At 41.1% G+C, this 18891-nt stretch overlaps 1 protein-coding gene across 1 annotated transcript in view; it reads right to left on the reverse strand.

Moving 5' to 3' along the window:
• Nucleotides 1–18891, reverse strand: part of AGAP1 (ArfGAP with GTPase domain, ankyrin repeat and PH domain 1) — a gene marked incomplete at its 5' end in the record, with an annotated part of 313414 nt that overhangs the window by 254994 nt on the left and 39529 nt on the right. Inside the window, 2 exons of the mRNA XM_014961995.1 lie at nt 3598–3690; nt 9212–9367. Of these exons, the coding sequence (XP_014817481.1) occupies nt 3598–3690; nt 9212–9367 (249 nt within the window). The remainder of the gene's footprint in view (nt 1–3597; nt 3691–9211; nt 9368–18891) is intronic.

Here is an 18891-nt window from a genome sequence, read left to right on the forward strand (position 1 = left end):
GTAAGACTTTTCTTTATTTGCTATTTTTTAATTCCTTTTTTTTTTTTTGTTTTCCAAGTAGCAGTGAACTGAGAACACAAAATCCACTGTATTTGAGTTTGAACCATAACTTACTTTTTTTTTTTTCTTTTCTTTTTATGGTAAATCTGCAAATAAGCTCAACCAACAGGACAGAAGCATTAACCTACAAGTATGAGCTTGGCCAACTTGCACCAGAAGAACAGCCTTGCCAGCAGCCCTTTTAAAGTAAGGAGCAACTGAGAATAAAACAGAAGCACTGACAATATATTATTTAAAATATATTTTTATCCTATATATATTTTATCTATAAAAATATATACTTATACTATATATTATATAATTCTAAGCAGAGGTTGCTCCTGATTCTAGCACGGGGTACTACAGCAATGGGGCTCTCAGGAGGACAAGCACTGGAAAACACGGCGACAAAAAGATTAAAATGAAAAGTTTTCTAATGATATAATAACTGAGAACACAAAGTCCACTGTATTTGAGTTTCAAGCTTAACTTACTTTTTTTTCTTTTTTTTTCTTTTTTTAATGGTAAATTTGCAATAAGCTCAACCAACAGGACAGAAGCATTAACCTACAAGTATGAGCTTGGCCAACTTGCACCAGAAGAACAGCCTTGCCAGCAGCCCTTTTAAAGTAAGGACCAACCAAAAATAAAACAGAAGCACTGACAATATATTATTAAAAATATATTTTTATCCTATATATATTTAAAATATACATTTATACTATATATTACATAATTCTAAGCAGAGGTTGCTCCTGATTCTAGCACGGGGTACTGCAGCAATGGGGCTCTTGGGAGGACAAGCACTAGAAAACACGGCGACAAAAAGATTAAAATGAAAAGTTTTCTAATGATATAATGATATAAGAAGATAGCTCTCCCACAGCAAGACTGTGAATAGTACAATCTGCATTCCACTTCCCAAAACCAGACTTCTCTTTCTATTCCCTGACCATTTGTCACAGAAACATACCATGATGGAAGGGGTCTCTCACTGCAACGAGCACAGCAGCATAACATCCTCGAGTTTTTAGGTCAAAAAGTTCCTTTTCTCATGTTTCTGTCTTATTCACAGTTACCTCATAGAATCAAAGAGACACCACTTTTTCTAGCAGGAATTTCTACTGCCTCTGAGAAACATCCAAGAACCTGGCACCTGTGGAGCCCACCAAGAGCAAGGATTTAACTTGGTGCCATCTCTTCTGATAGGAGCCCTCCATCTAATCAGTGGGTAGGCAAAAACCTATCCCCCTGCTCCAAATTCAGGAGCCATTTCTGCCTGAAATAGCCTAGTTTGTAATCAAGCACCGCTTCAAACAAATGTCTGTTTTCAAACAGCGACGAAACATTGTCAGTATGAATTATACATCGTATTTCAATTTTTAATTAAACGTTTCCACATCAAAAAAAGAAAAAGTTGGTTTTTTTTTTCCCCACTCCATCTTTTTCTGCTTCAATTTCTAAGTGATGCTGGTTTCCTACACTTTCCTGAAGACCATCTATAAAGTAGAATGACACCCAAGACTGATGTGAAATACCACTGGTAGCAGCCACCCCACCCCACCATCCAACCTCTTTTTTTCTAACACCCTTCCAAAACCCTGATGAATAGCACGTATCTGCCAGCTACGGACCTGCTCCATACTTGCTGCTAATTGCCTGTATGTGACAAAATGAAATTACCATAATTGGGATTAATAACAAAAAAGTACACATTCCCCAAAGGTTGGTCATACTCGGTGTACAAGCAAGGGTTGCAGGGGGAATTTTTCAATACTGAAATTTGAGAGATTGTAGGGGGTGTTTCATTATAACACGGTATAGAGCAGTCACACTTAAAATGTTTATCTTACAATACTCTTCCTAAAAGTGCATTTTTAATCAACCTGATTTCATACAACAGCATTTTAGAAAAGAGCTCTACGCACGCCTTGAATTAATACTGAAAAGGATAGTCCTCAGCTGGGTTTGCAGACACTTTTGTTTAATTAGCATTACGCAAAAGAATTTCAGCTGATCTAACCCATCTCATCCCCTACCAAAGCTGTAGAACAAAAAAAAAAATATAATTGTATCTTGTTTTAAATGCCTGGAATCTCCTCCCCTGAACGCCGAGCCAAATACCCAGCTTAGCTGGTTTCAAACTGCTCTTCTGAATTGCAGCGTGTTTGATTAAAATTTTTCTACTAGAGATTCACAGACAACGACAGCACTTCTGCTGCCTGATGGTCCCCAAAGGTCTTTTTAACTGCCTTTAAGAAAGAAAAATCACTGCAAATAGTTAAAATGACAAAACCATCTCTCCCTCATCTCCAAAAAGAAAAAAAAAAAAAAAAAAAAAAAAAAAAAAAAAAAAAAAACAAATCACAAAAAAAACCCACAAAAGCAAAACCAAAAAAGCCCAAACACATGAATCCCCAACAAACAGGAGAGCCAGGGCTACCTGGAAATGTGAAGAACGAAGTGAGGATTAGAAGTGGCAAGTGACCCTCTGGAGGGTAAGAAAACCATCAAACTATATTGGAAACAAATTTTCTCCCTTTCCCTCAGCACTTTTGCTGTCTCCAGCAAAGTAACTCACACAAAACTAAACACTTGCAAACACTGTCACAGAGACTATTTGTAAAGCATCCCGTCCAAATGCTTCGCGGGGTTGTTTTATTTAACTGTGTGAATTCAGTGTGATTTAATTTGAGAAAGTAAAGGATCTCATTCACCTAAACACTTCTCATCAGATGCTGGCCTTGCTTTTGCCTTTCAAAGGAGCGTTTGCAGCTCCAATTTAGCATTGAGTTTCCAGGGCTAATGAAAGTGCATCCAGGCTAGTAAAACAGACCAAAACAAATCCTTGAATTCAAGTCCTGTTGTGTAATGAGGAAGTTTAATTAAGGCCACACATTACAGCTGTAAACGTTCTCTTATATAATAAGGTCTAAATGAAACTGAACCTAATCAAAGTTACAATTCCTTCATTAGCAAATTACAAACAAGAGCGCGCAGCTGACACACCGGCTATGATTATCGCAACTAATTGCCTCGTTGTTACCAAAACCAGCCTGAAACTGTGTTCAGATGTCCGTCTGCAGTAGCAAATTAGGGCCACATCAGGCTATTTCTGCGATCACAAGGGGCTCTTGTCGAGTGATTCTGATTTACCCCGCCGACTGGCAGCACACGGGCCCAATCAAAGCCCCCCCTCTACAAAGGCAGCTTTGAAGCCAGCGCGGCCTAGAAACCCCTCTCCATATGCAGGCCGGCAGACTGCACTTCATTAGGCCTGTTGTCACATTTTCTTTTTTTTTTTTTTTTCCCCCCCCTCTTCTTATTCTAATGATCCTATTTTAATACACATAGGAACCTCTCCTAATTGATGTCAAGTGAGTGACTTCCACATTCATCACCGGAGCACATCAAAAAAAAAAAACGCCGTCTTGGGCGCAAGGGGCCTGCCGTCGGAGTGCTTAAGACTCGAGGTGTGTCTCCAACTACCCAAAGCAAAAAAAAATAAATAAATAAAAAATAAAAAAAAAATATTAAAAAAAAGGATTTCAGCGTTACCTGTTTAATTGGGATCGCGCGACCGCTTCCAATGCTGTCTGTTCTGCTCTCCAGGACCTTCTTCTCTTTGTCTGGGTCACTCCCTTTCCGAGACTGCAGAGGAAAAAGAAAGTTTGTGCTCCATTAAATGTAGCAGTTCACACAGAGGATGCTCTTTTTTCCCCCCTCTTTTTTTAAAGCAATTTTTTTTTTTAAAAAAAAAGGCATTTTGACACATAAATATAGACTCAAAACATGTAGGTTACAATCTACAATAGCACACAACTATCCCAAACTCTGAATACTAAAAAAAACACCTCTAATTTTCAACCATCCACTTGTTTGAAATGGCATTTGAGTGTAAAGAGTTAGAGTTTCGCTGCCTGAAGACCCAACAGATGAGAGGACACGTTTCTGAAGTCTCCAAAAATAGCTCCAAAGAGGAATGAAGGTTCCAGCTCCTCATTAAAAAAAAATAATGGATACATACGTGCATACATTTAACTTACATCTGTGCGGGTTTTAGAATTGTTATCCACTACTTAGAAATGCAATTTTATGATGTTGGTTTTGATCATATTGACTTAACTTCCCCCCCCTACTTTTGGATGGTTAGAAAGTTGGAACTGCAAGAAAAGATAGCGACTGATACTGAAAAAAGTTATCTCAATGCAACAAAAAAAAAATCATCATGAGGAAAATTTAACCAACGTTAAAAACCTGAATTGCCTGATCTTGGCTTTCTGTAATGCCAGAACTGCCCTAGGAGTAAGCTCAGGGTGCTCACTTTGCGACTTTTTAAAGTTATATAATAATTTTAAGAAGTTATTGAGATTCCTGTCCATTATTGTGAAAGAACGCACCGGCATAATGATTGTGACAGATTTATTTTATTACAAAAAGCAGACCTGAGAGTCATCCTCCTTAATAACTGAACTGACAAGTGACAACTTCACTCCATTACTTTTCAATAGGAACATTACTCACACAATATCGAAAATGGGAAAACATTTTCATGTGCTTTTCAAATCAAGAGATGATATATGAAAGGAATACATTTGCGATGTCCAGCGCCGCGACGGGAAGATAATGAAAAACCAGAGTGACACAAGAAACTGCTTTTCATTTTCGGGAGGAAGCGACGTTTGAAAGAGACTGAAATTAGGAGAACGATTAGGATTGTGGATAGGCTAATATCTATTTTTCCGTATTATACGATGGGGTGGAAGGAAGGAAAAAAAATATAATAATAAGCCCCAAAGCTTTCGGGGGTGAGAGGAGAGAAGGGGAGGGAGGAAACTCAAGGAGGAGGACTTGAAGTAAGACCATTCTAAGCAAGACATTTCCCCAGCAGGGATCCCGTGCCGCTTTCCCCGCTCCGCCGGGAGCGGGCTCCTCTCACCAGTTACTATGGTTCGGGGCAATGGAATGACATGCCAGGGAATTAAACAAAGAATAAATGAAAGAAAGCAAAACAAGTGGGAGGGATGAAAACCCAACGTCGGGGATAACTATTGTTCCCCCCCCTCCCCGACCTTCAAAACAGATTTCTGAATCTGAAAGTGCCACTTCCCAAGAATACGAGGCAAAACAATGCTTCAATGGGGCAGAGTGCCCGTAAGTGACATTTTTAAAGAAACTCAGTGAGGGTAGCCAAATCCTTGGAAGGGAAGTTGTCAACTTGAATGTTTCTTTTTTTTTTTTATTTATTTGACTTTTTAAAAGAAAGGAGCCCGCTTCTGAAAAGCAAGCTCAATATCTACATGCTATTTTTCATTTGTATTTTAAAATCATCACTTTTTCCACCTGATATAACAAATACGTGCATCTGCATATAGAAGGGAAACATCCTGCAAGATAATGTCAAATACCAAAATATAGAATACCAAAATAGGTATTTCTGTTAGGCAAATCCTATTCTAGCTTTTTGTAATCACAGAATACATGAAATTTTCAAGAGGAGAATCTTAGCAGGCTGTGCTATTTATAAAGACAACTCATGCACTGAAATAGAGATATATTCTGATTTGTTGTGCTTTTGTACCTATGACACACACAGTGCATGGTACATCTGATAGCTTAAAAAAACCAGCCTCTAAACCATACTGGATCAGGACTTTTGCAAGGACTTTTTCTGATGTCACATCAACACATTAAGTCATTCTATTCAAAACTTCATTTTTCAACCAGAAAAAGTCCGAAAAGAAAATATTAAAAGACCTGCATGAATATAATTTGACTCATTTCTCCTTCGCACTGGAAGGCATACGCAGACTTATGTCAATATTAAACCTTACCCAAGGTAAGGTCTGTGAAATAAGATTTAATCCCAGAAGGATATAGCACCTGAGTTTGGGCTACAGAATTCTGTATCCACAATCCAGAGAGTCCCAAAAGTAGGAATACTGATCTCTAATAGCAGATACCGAGACAGAGAGTTCATTTTAACTTTTAAAAAGAGAGTCTTGCTTGTAGTTCTGCAAAGATTTAAGATAAGCAATAATGAATATGGGAAAGGAGATGCATCTTTCTGTACCAGGAGCTCATTCACCCCATATGGGATTGAACACAGCTACAATCAGTTCTTTGCTGAAGTGGCCTTCACGTGCATCTTAAATGCCCACCTGTGCTATACACTATTATTTTGTTGTCTCTGTTAAAACACCGTGAGTATTTATATTCAAAGAAAAGAAAATACAATCAGATACTGCACTTAATGCACTTAAACATGAACACACTTAAAATTCTCAATTCTATTCCAACGCAAAAGCTGTAATCGATTTAAAAAAATAAAAAATCACATCTGTTCTCTACTTAACCTAATTTTCTTCCAACACTAAAAGATCTTAATGTAGGACACTAAATATATTACCTATGCTGGATAACAAGGGGCAATTTGCAGTTAAACAGAAATATATTTGATTCCGTAAGGGATAAAGGCATAAGCAAGTAACAGGGTAGTAAAGAAGCACAGTAAGAAAGTCAGAGCTAAACAGTGAAACATTTTGATTAAGCACTCTGTCATAACTAGACACAAAATGCTGGTTGTCTAATTTATTCAATTAAATAATTCCAGGTTATGATATGGCATGAAACCTGAGTTATCACAGGGTCAGCGTTGAATACTCCAGGACAGGGATTACAGGGCAACTCATTACACAGCATTCAATATGCCCAGATCTTAAAAGACAGGAGTAATTCTGAAAACTCAAATTATATTTTTTTCCCCAACAGGACTTGTTTTCCCCCCAATTTTCCCCCAGTTATTGGCCATTAAGATAGCTATCAGCATTCTCCTGTATTAGCAAATCTGGTTCTTACTATGCCACTCTCACAAACCAGAGCTTTACTCTATTTGTTTCCAGCAAACACAGCTCACAACTTTCTTCTAAACCTTTTTCCACGACTGGAGCTGGTGTCTCTATTCACTTTCTCCAATTTACACCAACTTCAACTTAAAACATCCCCAGTTTCCCAAACGTCAACAGCATCTAGACAGCCCTTACAGCATTTTATGCCCCGTTCCGACCAGAAACGGTCGGGGGAATGCTTTTAAGAGCTGGTGTAGCCTCTCGGCTCTATTTCCAGAGGTTTATTCCTCTGCTGGCAGTTCCTAGGCTGACACTGACACCTAGTGGGGTTTGGTAACTCCTTGAGTATCTCCAGACAGCAGCGAATATTACCACCAAGAGGAGGAAATCCACCCGATTCCTGTAAAATGTCAGTGTCAAAATCGGATACGTTTTCACCTACTGCTCATTTTTGCAGGTTTTTTTTTTTTTTTTCACCCAACCTTTGGCATCTGAACACAAATGTGTGGTTTTCATGCCTTCGTAGGAGTTTGAAGACCTACAATTTTTAAATCAGAGCATCCCTGTTGAGATGGGCACATGAATTACAATTCCCTGTTGCTCCGGGCTCCGAAACAATCGCAAAACTTTCTACTTGCTGAAGGCTGGGAGGTCAGATTTTGTTTAGAGAATAAGGAAATAGTTTCACTCTTTTTTGTACGTGATTCCCTGGACACAACAAGGGAATTAGTTAGCTTTGGGAAGTCAACGTGACATCACTTTTGAAATAAAAGAACCAAACTTTTTCCATGATGACAGGGAAAATGTGGGTTTCTAAATGCGACTGACATGTAACTACAAATACCAAAGGATTCATATGGGAGCCCAGGGATTCTGTGTTTGCTATAAAGCATGGCAATACTGTCAAAAAACTGCTTCCAGACCCACAATTACGCACGTAATACAATCCCAAAGCTTTTGGCAAGACTGCAAAACTAAGGAAATCATCACTCAAGGCTTCGTTATCATTTCCCAAACTTACACGTAACAAAGACCTATCACATTAGACCGGTCAAGCCTTCTATTTAGCACTTTTTTTTTTTTTGGCCTATCAATGAAGCAAAAACCAGATGGTTGGGGAAGAAAAAAAAGTCCTTTTTAATCTCCATCACCTCTTTTAACCCTGGAAACAAGTAAGTTGAGACTATAGTAATAAAAGTAGCCTGGGGTAGTTATTTGGCAGTACCGCATGATATTGCCATGGTAAACCCTGAGATCCCTCTTCAAACACGGGAGACTTGAGAAGATTCAGAAGAAGGGCAGGAATGGGGAGCAGAGGCCCAGCTTTCTCTTTAATAACTGCCAAACGAGGGAAACGAGCCAAACGAGGTCTAAGAATCAAAGTCAGACAAAGTCTCCAGAATTCAACCTCGGATTTGTTTCACTGCAATTCCCAGTAGGATAACTTCACTGTATTTACAGAATCACAGAACCACATGGGGTTGGAAGGGACCTCTGGAGATCATCTAGTCCAACCCCCTCCCAAAGCAGGGCCACCCAGAGCAGGTCCCACAGGAACGTGTCCAGGTGGGGTTTGAATGTCTCCAGAGAAGGAGACTCCACCACCTCCCTGGGCAGCCTCTGCCAGGGCTCTGCCACCCTCACAGCAAAGAAGGTCCTCCTCATGTTGAGGTGGAACTTCTTCCATTCAAGCTTGTGCCCATTTCCTCTTGTCCTGTCCCTGGGCACCACTGAAAAAAGACCAGCCCCATCCTCTCAACACCCTCCCTTTAAGTATTTATCAGCATTGATCAGATCTCCCCTCAGCCTTCCCTTCTCCAGACTCAAAAGACCCAGTCCTTCAGCCTCTCCTCATAAGGGAGATGCTCCAGGCCCCTCATCATCTCTGTAGCCCTCTGCTGGACCCTCTCCAGCAGTTCCCTGTCCTTCTGGAACTGGGGAGCCCACAACTGGACCCAGTGCTCCAGATGGGGCCTCCCCAGGGCAGAGCAGAGGGGCAGGATGACCTCCCTCCACCTGCTGCTCACACTCTTCCTGATGCCCCCCAGGATGCCATTGGCCTCCTTGGCCATGAGGGCCCATTGCTGGCTCATGGGCATCCTATTGTCCACCAGGAAAAAAAAAAAGATTTCGTTTGAATTTAGTTTCTCTTTAAGTTCTTGAACTTAAGCCACATGATAGTTCTAAGATGTTTCAGTTTTCAAGCCTATGGATTCATCTCAACAATTCCGCGTGGATTAGATCATCTCAACTACTCAACAGGTTTGAAGTTGAGGCCGCCACCAGGTAAAACACAGCAAGAGTCTCTCCCTTGGCTCACTCACCGTGAAGAGGTTGGATCGGCGCTTGGACTGTTTACGGACAGGAGTTGGTGTGTTGGCAGTGGGAGGAACGTCAATCCGTAGCTCCTTCTGGCTGGTGCTTGGAGTTGATGGGACAGAGGAGGAATAATCACTTAAACTCCCTCCTCCATTACTGGTCTGCAAGGATTAAAGTTAGTTTTAAACAGTGATACACTGCTTTCAAGAAATTACAATCCACAGCTGTATCTTATTTACCCCTGATATACCAGAAGAACAGTGTGGGCTCAGGAGCACAGCGGGACTGCTCTACTGCCACTTTTCCACACATTTCTATTCCAAACTCTTAAAATTTTCCCTGCCATTGGTTTGGTGGGGTTTTTTGGGGAAAATTTAGATAGTTCTGTTGATATGGCAGGCACGTTTTCATTCTACACAACATAACCTTAACTGGATATAAACAATTTCATTTGTTTTACTAGTTTTAAGAGCGAGCAAAACATTGGAACAAGGATAAATTCTGGTTTTCTACTTCAAAACCGTGGAATGAAATTCTGCCTCAAGCCTAAGAAAAAAAAAACTTAATGCCATAGAACTGCATTGCTAGATTTCATCCTAGTCTGGAGATGTTAGTTCACTGAGACCTAAGCAAGAAAATGAAAACAATTCAATGTTATAAAACGGCTATTATGGTGATAGTTCCCGGCAAGATTTGGTACAGAGGTTCAAAGCTTTAAAGGAAGACATTCCAATTTGTCAAAAATAGCCCAAAATGTAAAGTTACATCATAGTCTTATAAGAAATAAAGCAGTCACACAGCCTATAAAACAATGAATTGAGCTAACAAGTTACTAACAGCAGGAAGGTGAGGAAAATGGACAGAATGGAAAGAACCAAAGAACAAAATCTTGATTTTTTTTTTCTTCTTTTTAATTACTACACACAACATAAGCGAGTGCTAAGAACATCGTTAAAAAGAATGCAGAAATCATCTAGAATAGACAAAATAACAGTTTTTTTCCTGTCAGATACAAGTATATCCTTTGAGGATTCAGCGTACATGCTGCTGGGGTCTGAGGCAGGGCAGAGGTGGACAATTCTCCACGCTGGTGACAGAAAGCCCACCAGATGAGCAGCAGTGGGGAAGGGCTCACAGCAGCTCACACTAAAATTATGAGGGGGGAGATCAAAAGGGTGAAAGAACAACTCTAAATCAGCCAAGTTTCCTAAAAGAAGTGAGGAAAGGGGGCAAGAGGGTATTTCAAGGATGTCTGAGGAGAAGGATTCCCCCATGACACTTAACATGTGACTTGCTCTCATCTTAATGGCTGTAGGTAGGAATTCACCAGGTAAAGCTCAGGAGGAGAAGCAGACACTCCAATGGCTGCTCTTCAGTGTCGCTCCTGCACTAGTGACCGGTCTTACACGAATGCCAAGGTGGCACCAGCAGCACGATGGGACTTCTCCCACATGCCTTGGAGGTCAGCGTACCCTGGAGGACCAGGATGTCAAGTTGCAAGCAGTCAAGATGAAGACTGAAGGAGCACCAAGTAGGAGACAATCTTTTACATCATCCTGTTGAAGTCTCTTTTCAGGATTTCAAGTCCTCTTCTGATTCTTACAGCTTCTCCAAATTGCCTTTTTTTAGTGGGTTTTTTTTTGTGGGGTTTTTTTTTTTTTTTTTAAATTCAAGAAGCAAAGGATGAAAAGGAAGAGGCATGAGACAAGCAGCTCATGTTTGGGCTGAAGAGCCATTCAATGCAGATCAAAATCCAGAACCACTCCTCTGAAAGTCACTCTTTCTCTGTAAATGACATGTTCCTCATCTCACTTCTGTGTGACAGAATAGGACTGACAACACAGAACATGAGCTTTCTGATGGAGAAAGTTCTCCTCTTCCCCTCTTTAAATAAACATATATCCATATATATTAAGGACACTAAATTTCCTCTTCCTTTCATTCTGACTGGAGAAGCATGGCCTGTGAGGAAGCCAGAGGTAAGGGTATTGAAAGTGATAGAGGACCTTGAACTTTCCTACATTTTCAAGTGCTAGAGGAAGTAGCAAGCAGAATTTGGGGACCACTCAAGAATATCAAACAAGTGAGATGAAACAATGAGAGCTGAAATGATTATTTTTAGTGTCCTGACAGAGAATGGTAACACCAGAGACACGAGCAGGACAATCTGGGAAGAACAGACCTTAATTTAGGCTGAAAGCATTCGCTTTTCCTTTCTCTATGGCATCTTGCTAAGACATCAAGTACCACAGGCAACACACAGGAGAGTAAGACACACACCAAACCTGTGGAAGCCAGAGATTATCTCCCCAAAGAAACACAGAAGAGTCTTGCATGAAAAGAAAGTAATGAAAAGGACACAAAGTAATGGACAAAAGTTTGCCCAAGTTCAAAGTCGAAGACTTTGAAAATGATTACTCAAAGCATTGAACATGTCAGAGAGGAGGAAGGTGGAATGGAAGCCTTAAAACAACGCTGCCAAAAGGAGGTGGAGGAGAAGACATCTGAATGCTCATCAACCGTACAACGGCAGAAGAGAAAGAAGCCAAGGACACCAGTGTGCAGGAATGGCTTTCAGAGCAGAGTGGTGAGGGACCTACTTTCCATCCTGCCATGACTGAACCAAACTGAGGTAGGAGGAATGAGGGAGAAGGAAGTTTAAGGAAGTTTAATGGAAACAGGCACTGAACACATTTGAGATTAAAGCCATACAGCTGCAAGGCTGACCAGAGGAGAAGGAGAAAAAAAGAAGGCAATAAGCAATGAAGAGGATGGAGAAAAAAAGAATAATCACCACAGGGTTATGCCTCGAGGCATTTAGAAGCCTCTTCTACAGAAAGGGCAGGAAAGAGGCAAGAAGGAAGGATTCAGATGTCCTATGCTGATGACAGGATTTGCTGCAGAAAATAAAAGGATTAGGCTACGTTCTGTTTCATAGCACTGATCAACTTGATAACTATGCACCTCTACCTTTTTCTTTTTTAAATTCCACCTTTTTTTTTCTTTTTAAACTAAAAATAACAGATTTCTACCCTAAGCGCCTATTTCCCAGATAGAGCACGTAACAGATTCCCTAAAATTTTACCTTTTTCATCTTTCGTCATCTTATACCATCATTTTACACTTTTTGCAGTGAGGCACTGTCTCCTGGATTTTTGAGTGATTTATTTTCCAGGAGTGAGTAACTCCTAAAGGAAAACACATACATGGGGGGCATTCTAGTGCCCAAAGACAACCATTCCTATACAGACAGTGTCTACAGAAGAAGTCCTTCAGGCAACATTTCTCTTCACACATACTAACTCCACCACATTTCCAATTTTGTAAATAAAATTCTGAGGTGGTTTCAAAATCAGCCACGTCAAATCCACTGGCTGGAAAAAAAATAAAATTAATCTATTTCAATAAAAGAATTAAAAGTGCAAGGCTTCCATGGAATAAAAGCATGGCTATCAATACTGGACAAGCTCAACTCCTACTGAGGGTGCCAATAATTAGCAAACACAAGTATATGGCTGCTCTGAAGCACCTCAATAGACAGAATGAGTTTGACCAGAAAGAGCTTGGCCATGACTTCCAAGTTACAGCCTGGAACCCAATGAGAAACACCAGACAAGCACTTTCCAACCATATTTCTGGCAACATCTGAACCCAACGCAGTGATGAAGGTAAGAAAAGGTGGCTGAGTGGTCTATCTTGGGTTGGTTGCTTGCCCCAAACAGAATTCTTGCTTTATTAAGATTGTAAAAGAGCAGTTTTCCACCATCGGTACACAAGCTTTGAATAAAAGCTCACTGGAGTGAGATGCAGAATTTAGGACACGTGGCAACAACCGGAATTCATGGAAAGTCATAAAAATCAAGTCAGCAAACCTGAAGAACGATGTTCCTTACAGCATGTGTAACCCAACACATATAAAAATAAACCCATTTGCTGACAAGAGACAAACTGGTCAAATTTGGGGCAGTCAAAACCAATCAAAACCAATCAATGTCCCCGCTGGGACATTGCACAGCTTAACGTTACCTTTGCAATCGAGTTTTTTCCACTAAGCTGCTCTCAAGAGTTGGACATACCTGAGATGTCAGCAGAAAGGGCCAGTTTTGTGAGTCACTGCTCTACCCAGAGTCACGGCGACAGGGACAGAGGTCCATCAAACAACTCCAAGTAGGGAAACTATTAGCCCCAGTAGAATCATTTACACAGCTATACCCCCGTTTGGCTTTCTCAGGTGGCACATTTTCCCGTCCTCGTTAAGGCAATGTGCCCATTCTGAAACGTGCTCAGCATCTGGACACACACAGGAACAACCTTGACTTTCCTTCCTGCTAGGAAGACACACAGCCTGATGGTGGTTGTTGAACTTCAGCCACTGCTGCAGAAACCCTGGAACTCCTTCAATCTTGGGGATACGTTATTTCTAGAACGCACCTTGTGTGAATGGCCACTACTGGAGGTCATCTGGTCCAATGCTCCTGCTCAAGCAGGGCCACCTAGAGCCCAGGACCATCCAAGGATGCTAAATCCAGTTGCTAAGTCCAGTTTTGGGCCCCTTACCACAAAAAAAGACATTGAGGTGCTGGAGCGGGTCCAGAGAAGGGCAACAGAGCTGGTGAGGGGTCTGGAGAGTAAGTCCCATGAGGAGCAGCTGAGGGAGCTGGGGGTGTTCAGCCTGGAGAAGAGGAGGCTGAGGGGAGACCTTATCACACTCTATAACTACCTGAAGGGGGGTGTAGAGAAGTGGGGGTCGGTCTCGTCTCCCAAGTCACAGGACAAGGGGAAATGGCCTCAAGTTGCACCAGGGGAGGTTTAGATTGGATATTAGGAAACATTTCTTCACAGAAAGGGTTATCCAGCATTGGAATGGGCTGCCCAGGGAAGGGGTTGAGGCACCATCCCTGGAGGTGTTCAAAAGACGGGTTGACATGGTCCTCAGGAATATGGTTTAGTGATTTTTTTATTGCTTATTTATTTTTATTTATTTTTTTTTGTCAGAGTTAGGTTGATGGTTGGACTAGATGATCTTTCAGGTCCCTTCCAACCTAGATGATGCTATGATTCTATGACTTCATTTACAGAAATGTATACCTTTAATACCCATACAGGCTTCTAGCTTTGTTGCCACGTAGACTGATGCAGTAAAAAAAGGCAGGGTCATGGCAGGAAGCACAGATTTAGCAGAATATTGTCATTACACTGTTATCAGACAAGAACAACTCAGATGAAACTATCAACCTGCCCTAACCTGACCAAACAGGTCCACTCCATACCTCAAAAGCAGACACTGCCCTTAACAACATGGCAGTAAGCACAGATTTAGCAGAATATTTTCACTAGGCTGTTACCCGACAAGAACAACTCAGATGAAGCTATCAACCTGCCCTAACTTGACCAAACAGGTCCACTCCATACCTCAAAGGCAGACACTGCCCTTAACAAGATTCCTGCTGGTACCTCATTAAAAAAAATAGTAAAACTTGGTATACAACGCCCACAATTTTGTGCAGAAAAAGGACTGAATCAATCCAAATCCCACACTTTCAAAGCTTCTACATATTTCAGATTTCCTCAGTAAACAAACCAGTGAGTAATTTACCTGGTGTGACAGGAGCTCAGTGGTGACCTGCATTAAGAAAAGGTTGAGACTTGTCCTCGTGTTTGCTAGGGGCACGTTCCTGACTGGCCCATTATATGAAAGTGACAAAATATTCACCTTATATAAATTATTTGGTATTGCCAAATGATTCATAAAGCTTACATAGCACAAATGTCAGGCCAAACCACTGAACGAGAGCATTGGAAGAATAAAGCTGGAATTTTTCTTCATGACAACTAACCTGATCCAAACAGAATCTACGGGGTTTTTTTTCTGCTCTCTGGCTATACCAGGATGCCCTCCAGAAAAATCACCTCCAGCTTGAGAAGAAAATGAAGGCAGCAGGTCTTACTACTAAAACAGGCAAGAGACTGCCAGAGCTTCAGGGAGCCTGGAAACACTTGGAACAAAGCAAGCCTTGATCAAAAGCACAGATTACATACCCTGTGACAGAATGCATTCCCTATCTGCACCCTCTGTTCTTGGGGAAAACAGGGAAAAGCCTATTTCTGCAGAAACACAGAAGCCTCATGAAAAATTCTTTAGTGGGGACACATTTTTCTTTGCCCATTTGCGTACAATTTATCTTCTGAAAGTCACGTTATCTCAGTCTTTCATCTGAAAACACTACAGGTGGGAGTCCAATTTATTGGAGGGATTTTGGTGAATGTTTGCTAGGGGCACGTTCCTGACCGGCCCATTATACAAAGGCGACAAAATATTCACCTTATATACATTATTTGGTATTGCCCAATGATTCATAAAGCTTACAGAGTACAAATGTCACGCCAAACCACTGAACGAGAGCATTGGAAGAATAAAGCTGGAATTTTTCTTCATGACAACTAACCTGATCCAAACAGAATCTACGGGGTTTTTTTTCTGCTCTCTGGCTATACCAGGATGCCCTCCAGAAAAATCACCTCCAGCTTGAGAAGAAAATGAAGGCAGCAGGTCTTACTACTAAAACAGGCAAGAGACTGCCAGAGCTTCAGGGAGCCTGGGAACACTTGGAACAAAGCAAGCCTTGATCAAAAGCACAGATTACATACCCTGTGACAGAATGCATTCCCTATCTGCACCCTCTGTTCTTGGGGAAAACAGGGAAAAGCCTATTTCTGCAGAAACACAGAAGCCTCATGAAAAATTCTTTAGTGGGGACACATTTTTCTTTGCCCATTTGCGTACAATTTATCTTCTGAAAGTCACGTTATCTCAGTCTTTCATCTGAAAACACTACAGGTGGGAGTCCAATTTATTGGAGGGATTTTGGTGATATACGGCCACACAGCCAAAGACAGATCAAGGAGGAAACTAGTCCTTTGGCAGCAGATTTCAAACCTACGTCCAGATAAATGACTCCGGAGATTTCAGAAGTCTAGCCCTCCCCATTAAGACCAAATTGTCTCGTAATAATTGTATTATTTCCCTATATTTAGCAGTCAAACCTCACTCTTTGGGACATATTAGAACTTGTCCACCTCCGGAGCTTTTGTCTTTTCTCATTGCAACAGCAAGACAGAGGAAAGAGCAGATCCATCCTCTCAGAAAGACCAAAGAGTACCAAGAGAATCTGAAGACAATTCCTGAAGACAAAGTAGGCTGGTACAGAAAAAAGAAAAACTCATCTCAGTGAAATTACTAATAACATTTAGTTAACCAAATGTGACAACAGTGGGAGCAACTCTGCTGTAAACTGGAAAATCTAAAAGAAGATCAAGTCTGAGTCTGAAGTTTAAGAGAAGTCTGAAGTTTAAGAGAAGTCTGAAGTTCAAGAGACCTTAGAAAGGAGAAGGTAACACTGGGCATAACAAAAACTAATTAGGAAGGTAACTGCCATCCTGAGAAGTAAAGAAAGAAGGAAAAAGTACACCTACAGATGCACTGAGTTTTGACATTTGAGTCCTGGAGAATGCACTTCCTTACACATGTGTACTGTGTGTGAAACTAGGCACATAAATGAAGGGGTACACATACATAAAAATGCTTATTTTAAATACTTAGAGATAATCCTGTAAATACGAAAGGATTCTGATGTATGCTGCAATGGTATTAAATATTGTTTTCATTTCTCTTTTAGCTTTTGTTCTGCAATTACAGGAGAAAGCAGAAGAAGCTTTTTAAGCTCTTCTTTATTCAAGTGCCCAAAATACTACAACAGAGTGTTGAATCCCAAACGACCCCAGCTATAAATAAGATAATTGCATCCTACTATTTAGTGCTTATCCATAATCGGGTCTCACATACAGTAAAATAGTGGCTGATTAAGCTGACTGCACTTTTAATAGTTTAATTTACATATTTAGGCAATCATGCTGCAGTAAAAACTTTATGGAGGCACGGGGCAAGCGTCAATAATGCATCTTCCTAGATTTGCAGCAGGTAGACGGGAGCAAAATTATGTTTACTAAACCTGAGCTGCAGTTTAGTAAAAATCTATATAAAGGTCCACAGCTTTCTCAGGGGTAATGCAGATCTCCTAGGAGAGGGACATCACTGGCCAGTAAACCCATTTCTCTGCACTGCAGTCCTTATGTATGATGATTTTATGGATGACTTTACTCAGTACTCACTCAGGTCATTATTTTTTTATTTTTTTTTTTACACTCAGGGCATGGAAAGTGTGGTGTCTAAGGCCCCTCTCTGTCATGGAGTGGAGTACAGGCAGACACAAAAAAGCACAGTCATTTCAGTCCTCTCTCACAGCAGGACACAAACAGCCCAATTCCAGGAAAGACAGCAAGTGTGAAAATACATGTAGGCTATAGATTTCAAGGAAGCAGTCACTGGTGCATCAAGTTTTCATTTTACCTTCAAAACTGTAGTCCACAAGTAAGGTCACCCTGCTGGGGACACCTAGGTGGCATCTCCACATCATCAGTTCGCCTGAAGAGGGGCCCAAAGTCTTTCACAGAAATAGCAATTATGGATATCACCCCATGTGATTTTTAGGTGTTTTCACAACTGTATAAACTTAAAAATAGGCACAGCTCCAGGTACCTACTCAACCTGTTATCCAGTGTGCTCTGATGCATCTTGAGCTCAGGTGGAATGCACTGAGGACCAAAGGTGGTGCCCACCTGAGCAGCCTCATGCTTTTTGGAACAAGATGATCACCCTTTTCAGAGTCAGGGCAGAGAGAAGAGTCCTTTGGAACTGCTGGATGTTAGCACTATTTTTGTGGCTTAAGTATCTTAAACTGTATCACAAAACTGCCTTCCTGATATGCCAGGTATAAAGGACAAGCAACTCCCATCAGTGCAGGAATGAGTAGGGAAAGGGAATGCCTATACAGTTTTGGGATGCAAGGGAAACTCATGCTCTTTTGAAATAAGATTTAGCATGGTCTACAGGCAGATCACTTCTAGGAAGATGGACAAGGGGTGTGGTAGAGGGAAAGAAAAGGTGCGATAGAGATGGGGAGGACATGAGATACTGGTCTGTTCTCTCCCGGTGTGCATTTCTTGTTGATGGCCAAAGTAAAAAAGGACCTATCCTGAGATACCATGTGGCCAGTAAGAGGCCTTCAATACAACAAACACCACTTCTTCCTCTCAAAACAACTCAGTCTACTGTCTTGAAGCATTCAGAATGCAGTCCTTATGTATGATGATTTTATGGATGACTTTACTCAGTACTCACTCAGGTCATTATTTTTTTATTTTTTTTTTACACTCAGGGCATGGAAAGTGTGGTGTCTAAGGCCCCTCTCTGTCATGGAGTGGAGTACAGGCAGACACAAAAAAGCACAGTCATTTCAGTCCTCTCTCACAGCAGGACACAAACAGCCCAATTCCAGGAAAGACAGCAAGTGTGAAAATACATGTAGGCTATAGATTTCAAGGAAGCAGTCACTGGTGCATCAAGTTTTCATTTTACCTTCAAAATTGTAGTCCACAAGTAAAGTCACCCTGCTGGGGACACCTAGGTGGCATCTCCACATCATCAGTTCGCCTGAAGAGGGGCCCAAAGTCTTTCACAGAAATAGCAATTATGGATATCACCCCATGTGATTTTTAGGTGTTTTCACAACTGTATAAACTTAAAAATAGGCACAGCTCCAGGTAACTACTCAACCCGTTATCCAGT

Source organism: Calidris pugnax, unplaced genomic scaffold, assembly GCF_001431845.1.
Source record: "Calidris pugnax isolate Ruff unplaced genomic scaffold, ASM143184v1 scaffold357, whole genome shotgun sequence".
NCBI lineage: Eukaryota > Metazoa > Chordata > Aves > Charadriiformes > Scolopacidae > Calidris > Calidris pugnax.